Source organism: Cydia strobilella, chromosome 9 (assembly GCF_947568885.1).
Source record: "Cydia strobilella chromosome 9, ilCydStro3.1, whole genome shotgun sequence".
Taxonomy (NCBI): Eukaryota; Metazoa; Arthropoda; class Insecta; order Lepidoptera; family Tortricidae; genus Cydia; species Cydia strobilella.
The window spans coordinates 2,153,313-2,167,024 of NC_086049.1; the positions used below are offsets into that span (position 1 = coordinate 2,153,313).

The 13,712-nt window shown below is 40.1% G+C and overlaps 1 protein-coding gene and 1 non-coding gene across 2 annotated transcripts in view; one reads left to right on the forward strand and one right to left on the reverse strand.

Moving 5' to 3' along the window:
• Positions 1-752: 752 nt before the first annotated feature.
• Positions 753-13,712, reverse strand: part of LOC134744109 (transcription initiation factor TFIID subunit 1) — a 45,475-nt gene continuing 32,515 nt past the window's right edge. Inside the window, exons 29-36 of the mRNA XM_063677802.1 lie at positions 12,618-12,780; positions 9,772-9,914; positions 6,103-6,271; positions 4,821-4,877; positions 4,072-4,158; positions 2,858-2,988; positions 1,196-1,297; positions 753-910 (exon numbers count right to left, since the gene is read on the reverse strand). Of these exons, the coding sequence (XP_063533872.1) occupies positions 836-910; positions 1,196-1,297; positions 2,858-2,988; positions 4,072-4,158; positions 4,821-4,877; positions 6,103-6,271; positions 9,772-9,914; positions 12,618-12,780 (927 nt within the window). The 3' untranslated portion in view covers positions 753-835. The remainder of the gene's footprint in view (positions 911-1,195; positions 1,298-2,857; positions 2,989-4,071; positions 4,159-4,820; positions 4,878-6,102; positions 6,272-9,771; positions 9,915-12,617; positions 12,781-13,712) is intronic.
• On the forward strand, positions 8,204-8,276 carry Trnaa-agc (transfer RNA alanine (anticodon AGC)). Its single transcript has one exon. It is a non-coding gene; the product is annotated as a tRNA-Ala (tRNA).

Consider the following 13,712-nt stretch of genomic DNA (forward strand, 5'->3'; position numbering starts at 1 on the left):
ATAGCAAATTAAGTTACAATTAATACATCCCGACGTTTCGAACCCTTTACAGCGTTCGTGGTCAACGGGTGACTGAGGAAAAGCTACAAAGTGCAAAAATACCCACATACAAAAATAATGAACCATCATAAACTATAAACTTTAAGGCTGGTTGTACATGCAAAATCGGTTCATAAGCTCAATATAACTATTATATATACGCGATAAAGATACGCCGGCTCCACCTCTGATCTGAGAAGATTTAATTCCCTCCTAAATTGTAGGAGGGTATCCCAATATGGGACCGGCAACAAACTCGGCGGGACACATCTTTTCAAAACATATTATATTCAGAATGTCCAACATCATCCAACACAAAGGTCTCACAGTCTATGTCTCGCTTGTTCCTTTATTAGATGGACTACCGGATCCCAAGCTGGTGGTAGAGAAAAGCCATCTTCCTTATTAATATACGCGATATAATCCATTTTCATAGTTTTGTAATATTAGGAATTGAATAGAAAAAGCAGATAATATTTAAATATTTTATTGTGTATCAACTAAAAACTTAGAGTACATGTCAAACTATTTATTTCATTTAATCTTATCACCTTAATATAAATCATTGGTAAATAACAAAGTTATTCATCTGTTCATCTGTCCATAATAGAGTTAGACCAAGATAAGTCTGCAATGATTTTGATAGCACACGCAGTGCAAGTGTTGTTTTAAATGTCAAGCTTCTCTTGACATATAAATAACACTTGCACAGCGTGTGCTACCAAAATCATTGCAGACTTGTCTTGGTTTCACTCTAGTTGTATTTTATATTCCAGTAGGTAAATGAATGATATATTTAAAACCATAACCCGTCTTCGGCTTCTTCTTCGCTGTCTGTAACTTGGAGATCATCCTGTATAGCAGGATCAGGCTGAAAAAAAAAGAAATTCAGCTTTCATATAAAGTAAGGACTCTAAATTTCGTACATTGACACGTCTGTTCCTATCTCTATCGCGCGTAATTATGCGGGTGCGATGGAGATAGGAAGTGGTGGGGTGGGTCAATGCACGAAATTCTCGTCGCGTCCATACTCCCCATCATCAGTGATCATTCCTGTTTTTTTTTTCAGGGCCCCCTTACTTAGTATGACGTGATTGATGGACAGCCCATTACTCTGATACTAACGTGCCAGTTACGAGTGTACACCGATACTAACCTGCCAGTTCTCAGGCGGCTCCTCTTTGAACTGCGGTGGTTCTATAGAAGAACCCTCCATCATGGGCGGCTCCATGTGCATGTCCGGTTCGATTGGCTCCTCCTGGACACGTCAACAACATAAGTATGAATGTCATCGTTAAAAACTGTAGTTATCGCAGAACACGACACCATAGAGTAACTTATACTAGAGCGGTACTGTCATAGTAAATTTTGTAACCCCAGTAAATTCACTGCCATCTGTCGACACACTTTAAAACTAAAAATGAAGATTTATAAAAATACGATAGAATGTATTTAAATATAGATAAATGATTTTTTTTATTTGCATTAATTATTTTTTATGATTTTGACCCATGTTCTTTCACTGATATGCAATAAAATTGTTAAATAACAAACGAAACCGTCAACGCCATCTATACGACTGTAGGCCAAAACTAGTAGCGCCCTCTGAACGAGAATCAAATTTTCTTGATTTTAGAGGCACGTTTTTTCCTTAGACTGTATCCATCTATTACGGAGTTATATCTATCTTTGACGAGACTAAGACGAGGTGAGTGCTTATATGCCGTGTATGTGCAGATAGTTGCCCAAATGATATTACGCAAAAATTCAGAATCGTAACATATTATACGATATTGATCTGATACTGATGTGTCGTGGGAAAGTTTCCAAAACTGCGAAATTTCCACATGAAAAATTTCGGCAACTCATATTTTTATATGGGGATCAAAATTAAAACTTTCCTTCATTTCCTGTGAAAAGTTCCTGAAATGTCCGAGTACTTCGTTCCTCAACTTGCAGGGTCTGTAGATGTGACTGAGTCAACACACTGTAAGTGGCACTTTAGTTGGCTTTGGCTCAATATTTTGGCAAATATTGCGTATACTTTTGTTGAGTATGCTAACAGAAAGATATAATTGTATTACAAATATTTGCCAAGTGAAACGACTATGGTGTTGTTATTGTCAATAAAAAAATTATTAATTGCCAAATATTTACTTTATTTAACTTTTGGCGAAAGGGAATATGAAATGCTACTTGCCTGGGGCCTAGCCAATATGACAATCGATACTTAAATATTGTATGGAAATAAGTTTTCGTAGCATCTGTCATCCCGATATTCCCGATACATTTTGTCTATATGTTTGGCGTTTGTTGATGTACGAATGTTATCATAGCTAGGCCCTCTGCTTTGAATACCCTAAATGAACATTTCATGAGAGCGAAAGAGGCAGACTGACTTATTAGGAACTCTGTATCGAACGGCTATCGTAGGTCAACATACCTTGATGAGAGTAGGGAAGGTGTACGGCGACGAATGCTGGTCGAGGTCGACGAAGTCTTGCTGGGGCTCAACAGGCTCGCTTTATTAGGAACTATGTACCGAACGGCTAGCGTCTGTCAACATACCTTGATGAGAGTAGGGAAGGTGTACGGCGACGAATGCTGGTCGAGGTCGACGAAGTCTTGCTGGGGCTCAACGGGCTCGCTTTATTAGAAACTATGTACCGAACGGCTGTCGTCTGTCAACATACCTTGATGACAGTAGGGAAGGTGTACTGCGACGAATGCTGGTCGAGGTCGACAAAGTCTTGCTGCGGCTCGACGGGCTCGCTTTATTAGAAACTATGTACCGAACGGCTGTCGTCTGTCAACATACCTTGATGACAGTAGGGAAGGTGTACTGCGACGAATGCTGGTCGAGGTCGACGAAGTCTTGCTGCGGCTCGACGGGCTCGCGCTTTATTAGGAACTCCGATGTGTCGAACGGCTCTACCATTGAGTCATCTTCTGTGGTAATCACAAATTGTCTTTTAAGTATTTATTCTGTTAAACGCAATCGGAGATTATCATAAGTGTCTCCAAATAGGACCAAAAACCAAAAATCGGCTTCTTAGTACTATAATCGTTCGGACGAAACGTTTTGCCTCCTCCTTTTTGGTACGGACGGCTAAGGAATGGAATGCGCTCCCGCCATCTGTATTCCCTGATCAATATGACATCGGTCTCTTTAAAACAAGAGTGAATAGGCTGTTACTGAACCGGTGAGCTCCATCTTAGGCCCTGTCTTCACTTTCCATCAGGTGTGACTAGGGCCAATCGCCGATCAGTTTATAATAAATAAAAAATAAAATAAAATAAAAAATGCTTGATAACAAATGATTCTCTATTAATGTGAGTATTATAACAAACTTTCACCACATTTGTAAAAGAATAACTTATTTTTCACATGCGATTGCATGCACTTTAAACTTCTTTAGGCGCGACTAGAGGGTCTCAGATTTTTTTTCGAAGTAACGCTCAGTAGTGACACACGCACAATAGGACACACGCCAAAGTGCCAACATAGCGATAAACGTCATCGTCAAAGAAGTTTAACTTCAATCGCGCGTAAAGATTACACACACACATTTTTTTATTTTATTTGCCTAACCTGTTATGGTGTTTCTCTCGCCAAACTATAATTAATTGCATATTTAACCCGTTTCGAACAACATCGTGTCGTTTTGCCAGAATAGTTACCCTTTCTTGCCACCTTCACCATATATAGAGCTGCGTACACGTAATTTCATACAAAACATATGAAAAGTCAAACACGCCTGAGATTTAGAGGTTTTTGATATTTCAAAGTGCTGGAGTTTTTCAAAGTGAGGTTAACATAATAAGAGAAATAGAAACTGTAATAGATGTCTTATATTAAAGAAAAAGTGACGAAGCCCTCCAGTGGTGAAGGCCAGATTCGTCTTTAGCTATCGCGGCTAACGCCATGAACCTCTAGGCCACCTCGCCAAGGCGGTACCCGTCCCAATTTCTCGACTATATGTCATCTTAGTAAGACTAGGCGTCTTTGATAAGAGTAATAGTTAAAGTTACCTGGGCGAACAGAGAGCTGAACCATAGTATCTTCGTTTGTCTCCACCTCTTCCAGCCCCGAGCTGCCGCTGTCCGAGTATTGCAGATCTGCGTCAAGAGACACTAAAATAAAGTAATAGAATAATACTATTGTAAAAGCGATATTGTTACTTGTTATGCCTGCCTGTTTACCTTTGTGATGGGAAGTTTCATCAACCTGATAAATGGGCGAATTCCGTTAGGATCTAATAATAAGGGTAATTGAAAAATTTTAATAAAAGAAAGTCAAATGAAAAAAGGCCCTATCAACCGTGGGCAAAACATAAGCGGCCCAAACTTGGTATCTCCATATTTTTTTTTATAATACATATAGTTGGTCAAACCAAATTGGCAGTAAATAAGAACAAAGAAAACTATACTCATCATTTTCTTTTGGGTGCTAGTACTAGATAAGACAAAGATAGTATGATTCTCTCTGTCTATGTTTGAAATGAGACAGTCCTTTGACAAGCTATACATACGAAGGTTGAGGTTTCGAAGGAAATAGCTAAATTCCCTTGTAGGATATCAATAATAAAGTTGTAATGTTCTATCAGGATCGGATACCATCATAATAATACATCATATTTTTACGGTGTATGCTTTTTCTAAGGGAAAATGCGTGTCACTAATTCAAATGCTTAGTCCAATACTGTCATCACAACATACGTTTATTTGTAATGGGCACAAACATCGTGTAAAAAGAAATAGGATATAGTTTAGCAGTTTACCTTCTTCCAAACTATTCTGGTCTTTCCTTGGTCGACCTCGCTTCCTTGGTGTGGCTCCTGAGAAAAAATACATTTGCATGACTTTTCAATGTATACCAGCTGACTCACTGACTCATATTTAAAACCTAGAAGGGACTTATTGGCCCTATGTATGTATATATATGTAACAAAAAAAACCGGCCAAGTGCGAGTCGGACTCGCGCACGAAGGGTTCCGAACCATTACGGAAAAAAACAGCAAAAAAATCACGTTTATTGTATGGGAGCCCCATTTAAATATTTATATTATTCTGTTTTTAATATTTGTTGTTATAGCGGCATCAGAAATACACCATCTGTGAAAATTTCAACTGTCTAGCTATCACGGTTCATGAGATACAGCCTGGTGACAGACGGACAGCGGAGTCTTAGTAATAGGGTCCCGTTTTTACCCTTTGGGTACGGAACCCTAAAAACCTAGAAGCTCGCGTTAGACAGAGATAGTTACCGTCGACGGAAGTGCTAGGTGGCTTTACACTTCCTCGGGCGTCCGCGGCCGCGTTTCTCGTCGCTGGGCGGCGGCGGTTCCTCAGGTTCGTCGGACTGTTCTGCCTTTAACATCTTTTGTTGCACTCGTTATATTCGCGTTCGACAGAGACAGATAGTTACCGTCGACTAAAACATCTGGTGACTTTCTCGGACGGTGCGCCTTCTGTGTTATAGTCGTCTATAGACTCGGGTGGCGAATTATTTTCCTATCGATACTGACTCATCATTATCAAATCCTTTATGGCACTTGCACATAGAACCTTGGAATTTGGCATGGAAAAAGACCTTAACGAACATGCAAAGGAAACATTTAAAAAAATGGGAAAAACTGTATATTTGGTGTAAAAAAGCAATATTATACTATCAACTGATGTCTTGGGTGGCTTGTACTACTTCGGGCGTCCGCGGCCGCGTTTCTCGTCGCTGAGCGGCGGCGGTTCCTCAGGTTCGTCGGACTGTTCTGCCTTTAACATCTTTTGTTACACTCGTTCTGTTCGCGTTCGACAGAGACAGATAGTTACCGCCGACTGAAACCTCTGGTAACTTTCTCGGACGGCGCGCTGTCCGTATTACGCAGTCTCGGGTTGCGTACTGTTTTCCTATTGATACTGACTCATTGACGCATCATCATAACTTATAAGACAGTTACAGACCACCTACAGCGTTGAAAATTGGCATGTAAATAGACCTTAACATACATTCAAAGGAAAAAATCTTAAAAGTACTATTAGTATTTTTTTAAAGCAATATTATACCATCAACTGATGTCCTGGGTGGCTTGTACTTCCTCGGGCGTCCGCGGCCGCGTTTCTCGTCGCTTGGCGGCGGCGGTTCCTCAGGTTCGTCGGACTGCTCTGCCTCTTCTAACATCTTTTGTTGTACGCGAGCTATGTTCGTCTCCAGTTGGCTCACGTTCTCACCGAACTGTTTTGAAAATTATGAGCATTTTTATTTTTATACTACATACATACATACATATAATCACGCCTATTTCCCGTAGGGGTAGGGAGAGACCACGGATTTCCACTTGCTATGATCCTGACATACCTCTTTCGCTTCCTTCACTTTTATAACATTTCTCATACACGCTCGCCGGTTTAGGGTGCTCTTGACCTGGCCTTTCTTCAGGATTTCCCCGATCTGATCAGAGAAAGTCCGCCGAGGTCTGCCCCTTCCAACTCCCGTTTCTACCTCTCCCTTATACACTCTCTTTGTTAGCCTTCTTTCACTCATTCTTTCCACGTGTCCAAACCATCTCAACATACCTTTCTATACTAAAGGCAAAGATAGATATAACTCCGTAATAAATAGATACAGTCTAAGGAAAAAACGTGCCTCGAAAATCAAGAAAATTTGATTCTCGTTCAGAGGGCGCTACCAGTTTTGGCCTACAGTCGAATAGATGGCGTTGACGGTTTCGTTTGTTATTTAACAATTTTAACGCATATCAGTGAAAGAACATGGGTCAAAATCATAAAAATAATTAATGCAAATAAAAAAAATCATTTATCTATATTTAAATACATTCTATCGTATTTTTATAAATCTTCATTTTTAGTTTTAAAGTATGTCGACAGATGGCAGTGAATTTACTGGGGTTACAAAATTTACTATGACAGTACCGCTCTAGTATAAGTTACTCTATGCTAAAGGTTTTATATAAACTTTTGAGAATCAGCATCATCATTATATCAGCCAGAGGACATCCAATGCTGGACATAGGCCTCCCCCACAGAGTGCCACAATGACCGGTCTTGCGCCACCCGCATCCAGCCATTACACGGTTTTACATACATACTTTTGAGAATACACTAACAAAAATTATCTTGCAGCACAGAAAACACCTACGCTTTTACACGCGTTCACATTTGTCTGTCGTGTCGTGTTGTGTGCAACCATATTAAATGTATGAAACCGATATGCGTCACGACACAACACAACACAACACGTCAGACAAATGTGAACCGGGCTTTAGCTTCACTCCATATATCTGCTGTATAGTGTTTCTTGGACCAGACCATGGAGCACATCCTCCAGCGGTGCCCACTCCGCGCATACTCGGGTAGCCCGGATGACCTATTAGACCTGACGGCCGATGCTGTGCAGTGTTTGCAAAATTTGGATGTTGCCTTATAAAATAATATACTGTACATAATTTTTGCCTATGTGACTATATCGCCATACGATTAAATAAATAAATAAATAGTATTGTCTTCGGTTACCGCGATAGTTACTCATGAAATAAAACTATGAAAACGGATTATATCGCGTATATTGAATTTATAATACATCCCGACGTTTCGAACTCTTTACAGCGTTCGTGGTCAACGGGTGACTGAGGAAAAATTACAAAGTGCAAAAATACCCACATACTAAAATAATGAACAATCATAGACTACAAACTTTAAGGCTGGTTATTATAAATTCAATATACGCGATATAATCCGTTTTCATAGTTTTATTTCATAAATAAATAGTGTTTCTTTTCAAATATATACTTGATTCAAATCTTGTAAGTTCGATTTTCTTGCTGCCCCGTGTTTGATCGAGTTGAAATTAGCATACTGCCTAAGTTTTTAGTGACATTACAATAATATGATAGCACGGAGCTGATCTAATGGTGCATCAGTCAGATGGTGGCCAAAGGATCTCTTTGTCCAACAAATACTAGACTTATATTGACCGGGATATAGACCGTGATTACCTTTTGTATTACTCGTATTTGTATTTGTATTTGTCAATATAAGTCTAGTGAAACTAACCGTGAATCATTCAAAACTCATACTAGTTTTAAATTTATGTGTTATTTGTGTGCGTGTGGATATTTTGGTGGAAATATTCGCTGTATTGAGTAAGGTCTTGGTAGCTCAGGTGGCAGCGCACTGGGCTAGCGATCCAGTGGTCGTGGGTTCAAATCCCACCTAAGACAGTGATTTTTTCCTCTTTTAATTTGTTTCTAAGCTTAATAGCATCGTTCGTAGGGGTTTCTACTTAATGCTAAATAAATACTCGTTTACTACTGATTATTATATTTCGACGTAGTTACATGCATCTTGTTCACGGGGGGTTCTAGTGAAACTAACCGTGAATCTTTTAAAACTCTTAAATACTAGTTTATGATGATTATAACGGTCTTGAGAGGGAATATAATTGAATATTGAATTGAAGTATAATGGCAAGGAGGTATTCTTTATATAATAACAACCGCAAAACACCTTGAGAATGGCTTCAGCCTGCCTCGTGAACTGCGAGTTGAGACCGTTGTAGACTTTGCAGTTATCTACAATGAGTTGCATGTCACGTATTTGATACTATACTCAAAACTGACCTGTTCAAGAGCCTCCTGGGTGACCTTGAGAATGGCTTCAGCCTGCCTCGTGAACTGCGAGTTGAGTCCGTTGTAGGTTTTGCAGTTATCTACAATAAGTTCCATGTCACGTATTTGATACTATACTCAAAACCGACCTGTTCAAGCGCGTCTTGGATGACCTTGAGAATGGCTTCGGCCTGCCTCGTGAACTGCGAGTTGAGTCCGTTGTAGGCTTTGCAGTTATCTACAATAAGTTGCATGTCACGTATTTGATACTATACTCAAAACCGACCTGTTCAAGCGCGTCTTGGGTGACCTTGAGAATGGCTTCGGCCTGCCTCGTGAACTGTGAGTTGAGTCCGTTGTAGGCTTTGCAGTTATCTACAATAAGTTGCATGTCACGTATTTGATACTATACTCAAAACCGACCTGTTCAAGCGCGTCTTGGGTGACCTTGAGAATGGCTTCGGCCTGCCTCGTGAACTGTGAGTTGAGTCCGTTGTAGGCTTTGCAGTTATCTACAATAAGTTGCATGTCACGTATTTGATACTATACTCAAAACCGACCTGTTCAAGCGCGTCTTGGGTGACCTTGAGAATGGCTTCGGCCTGCCTCGTGAACTGCGAGTTGAGTCCGTTGTAGGTTTTGCAGTTATCTACAATAAGTTGCATGTCACGTATTTGATACTATACTCAAAACCGACCTGTTCAAGCGCGTCTTGGGTGACCTTGAGAATGGCTTCGGCCTGCCTCGTGAACTGCGAGTTGAGTCCGTTGTAGGTTTTGCAGTTATCTACAATAAGTTGCATGTCACGTATTTGATACTATACTCAAAACCGACCTGTTCAAGCGCGTCTTGGGTGACCTTGAGAATGGCTTCGGCCTGCCTCGTGAACTGCGAGTTGAGTCCGTTGTAGGTTTTGCAGTTATCTACAATAAGTTGCATGTCACGTATTTGATACTATACTCAAAACCGACCTGTTCAAGCGCGTCTTGGGTGACCTTGAGAATGGCTTCGGCCTGCCTCGTGAACTGCGAGTTGAGTCCGTTGTAGGTTTTGCAGTTATCTACAATAAGTTGCATGTCACGTATTTGATACTATACTCAAAACCGACCTGTTCAAGCGCGTCTTGGGTGACCTTGAGAATGGCTTCGGCCTGCCTCGTGAACTGTGAGTTGAGTCCGTTGTAGGCTTTGCAGTTATCTACAATAAGTTGGATGTCGCGCAGGAACTCCGCGCGGCTGTGGTATTTGTGAGCTGTGAATGAAACAACACTTGTATAAACTTATCACGCTTCACGACGTTCCAATACTAATACGTTGCTACGCGTCGTAAAAGCCAACCGCCATTAAGGTACCTTTACTCGTGGAACGTCACAAATAGAAAGTGTAATCTAACGGATTAAATCACAGAAAATATGTTTTCAGTGAATCTTCATATTAGGGTATCAAATAACCTAAAGAGTGTATATCTTTTACATAAAAAAACTATATATATAAATATATATATAAATATATATATAAATCGTGATGTCTCGTAGTTATACAAAAAAAAAACGCATATATTCATTAAAAAAATTATATCAAGTGTAATATTGTCTTCGGTTACCGCGATAGTTACTCATGAAATAAAAGTATGAAAACTGATTATATCGCGTATATTGAATTTATAATACATCCCGACGTTTCGAACCCTTTTCATAAAAAAACAAAAAATTAGTAAATTTAACAAGTTTGGGAACAAATCAAATTATTTTATTAAATATTTTGATTTGTGTTTTTTAAAGTAGTCACACTACTATATATAAATTAAAAACTGTAATAGATGTCATATATTAAAGAAAAAGTGACGAAGCCCTCCAGTGGTGAAGGCCGGATTCGAACCGGCGTCTTTAGCTATCGCGGCTAACGCCATGAACCCCTAGGCCACCCCGCCACGGCGGTGCCCGTCCGAATTTCTCGACTATATGCCATCTTAGTAAGACTAGGCGTCTTTGACCAGCTCTAAGGGCAAGCAGTGCGCGCTTGCACCTCCTAAACGAACTCCTTACGGATTTACGTTGTAGCGAGAGAGACTGGTGCTGCCATCTATGAACAAGTTTGGGAACAAATCAAATTATTTTATTAAATATTTTGATTTGTGTTTTTTAAAGTAGTCACACTACTATATATAAATTAAAAACTGTAATAGATGTCATATATTAAAGAAAAAGTGACGAAGCCCTCCAGTGGTGAAGGCCGGATTCGAACCGGCGTCTTTAGCTATCGCGGCTAACGCCATGAACCCCTAGGCCACCCCGCCACGGCGGTGCCCGTCCGAATTTCTCGACTATATGCCATCTTAGTAAGACTAGGCGTCTTTGACCAGCTCTAAGGGCAAGCAGTGCGCGCTTGCACCTCCTAAACGAACTCCTTACGGATTTACGTTGTAGCGAGAGAGACTGGTGCTGCCATCTATGAACAAGTTTGGGAACAAATCAAATTATTTTATTAAATATTTTGATTTGTGTTTTTTAAAGTAGTCACACTACTATATATAAATTAAAAACTGTAATAGATGTCATATATTAAAGAAAAAGTGACGAAGCCCTCCAGTGGTGAAGGCCGGATTCGAACCGGCGTCTTTAGCTATCGCGGCTAACGCCATGAACCCCTAGGCCACCCCGCCACGGCGGTGCCCGTCCGAATTTCTCGACTATATGCCATCTTAGTAAGACTAGGCGTCTTTGACCAGCTCTAAGGGCAAGCAGTGCGCGCTTGCACCTCCTAAACGAACTCCTTACGGATTTACGTTGTAGCGAGAGAGACTGGTGCTGCCATCTATGAACAAGTTTGGGAACAAATCAAATTATTTTATTAAATATTTTGATTTGTGTTTTTTAAAGTAGTCACACTACTATATATAAATTAAAAACTGTAATAGATGTCATATATTAAAGAAAAAGTGACGAAGCCCTCCAGTGGTGAAGGCCGGATTCGAACCGGCGTCTTTAGCTATCGCGGCTAACGCCATGAACCCCTAGGCCACCCCGCCACGGCGGTGCCCGTCCGAATTTCTCGACTATATGCCATCTTAGTAAGACTAGGCGTCTTTGACCAGCTCTAAGGGCAAGCAGTGCGCGCTTGCACCTCCTAAACGAACTCCTTACGGATTTACGTTGTAGCGAGAGAGACTGGTGCTGCCATCTATGAACAAGTTTGGGAACAAATCAAATTATTTTATTAAATATTTTGATTTGTGTTTTTTAAAGTAGTCACACTACTATATATAAATTAAAAACTGTAATAGATGTCATATATTAAAGAAAAAGTGACGAAGCCCTCCAGTGGTGAAGGCCGGATTCGAACCGGCGTCTTTAGCTATCGCGGCTAACGCCATGAACCCCTAGGCCACCCCGCCACGGCGGTGCCCGTCCGAATTTCTCGACTATATGCCATCTTAGTAAGACTAGGCGTCTTTGACCAGCTCTAAGGGCAAGCAGTGCGCGCTTGCACCTCCTAAACGAACTCCTTACGGATTTACGTTGTAGCGAGAGAGACTGGTGCTGCCATCTATGAACAAATTTAATTTAATTTGATTTGTTCCCAAACTTGTTCATAGATGGCAGCACCAGTCTCTCTCGCTACAACGTAAATCCGTAAGGAGTTCGTTTAGGAGGTGCAAGCGCGCACTGCTTGCCCTTAGAGCTGGTCAAAGACGCCTAGTCTTACTAAGATGGCATATAGTCGAGAAATTCGGACGGGCACCGCCGTGGCGGGGTGGCCTAGGGGTTCATGGCGTTAGCCGCGATAGCTAAAGACGCCGGTTCGAATCCGGCCTTCACCACTGGAGGGCTTCGTCACTTTTTCTTTAATATATGACATCTATTACAGTTTTTAGTAAATTTAACTTAAAACTTTCTAATTTTATCTAAGTTTCGTAGTAAAGTTGTCGAATGAAAGACAACGAGCAACAACTAACCTTGTATCTTCTTCCCCATGGTTTCCATGTCTATCGGTTTTTTGATAACATTATAGTAGTCCTTAACTTGCTTCTTATTGACTGGCTTGAGGAACGGCCAGGCCTCCGGCATCACCTTAAGCTTAGTAGTCAGCAAGTTTTCAAGAATGAACGACAGCGCCACCTGTAAGAAAAACATTGTCAACCACCGACGTAAAAAAGTTCAGTTCAAATATACTTTTCCCCTCACTAGCTCGGAAAGCCGTCTATTATCCTTTAAAACAAGCGGGGAAAAACGCATTTTATCCACTAGTGGGGAAAGTAATTTGACCTTGGATGGAGCGTGTTTAAGTAGCTTGACAGATAACAAAACGTAAAACGCTCATAATAATGGTTCGTTCGATATTAATTATCATTAAATAAATGGTTTGAGAATCTAATAAAAAATACCAAATTTAGCTTTATTTAATAATTTTAACCTTAAAATTCCATAAGAAACGTTAGATTTTTTATAATGATGTTAAATATAATTCTGAACGCACAAGTTGAGTCGATGCAATTTCAAAACGCATCGTTGACATTTCATACGTCAGAACAGAAATGTCAACATTGTCAACAAAATTTTTACTGTTCTTCTCACCGACTCACGTTAAAATCAGAATTTCTAGTGTTTTCTGTTATAATATCGTAAAAAAATTAGTGATTCCAGTGATGAAGATGATCTAACGCCTGTGGATGTTGCGCTTTCCTCGCTATAGTGAGGGGAAAAGTTTTGTGTTACACACGGGTGCAAATGTATTTTACTTCTCGTGTGTTGAAACACTCGCGGGTAAAATACAACTTTGCACCCTTGTATAACAAATAACTATTATTGCTTTGCAACAAGCACTTACACACAGTCTTTTTGTGAAATTCTTAGTATTAAATTTGATCTGTATAATAATTCAAAATTATTATGGAATAATATTAACATCAATAGATTGCTCTGATAATTAGCTTTAAATAATATATATGTACATATTAGGGTTTACTCCCGGTACTGAGTACAAACCTTAGCACATATGTGCCATTCTCAATCAAAAGGGTACTTATTGTCGGTTGTCAATAAGGCGCTAT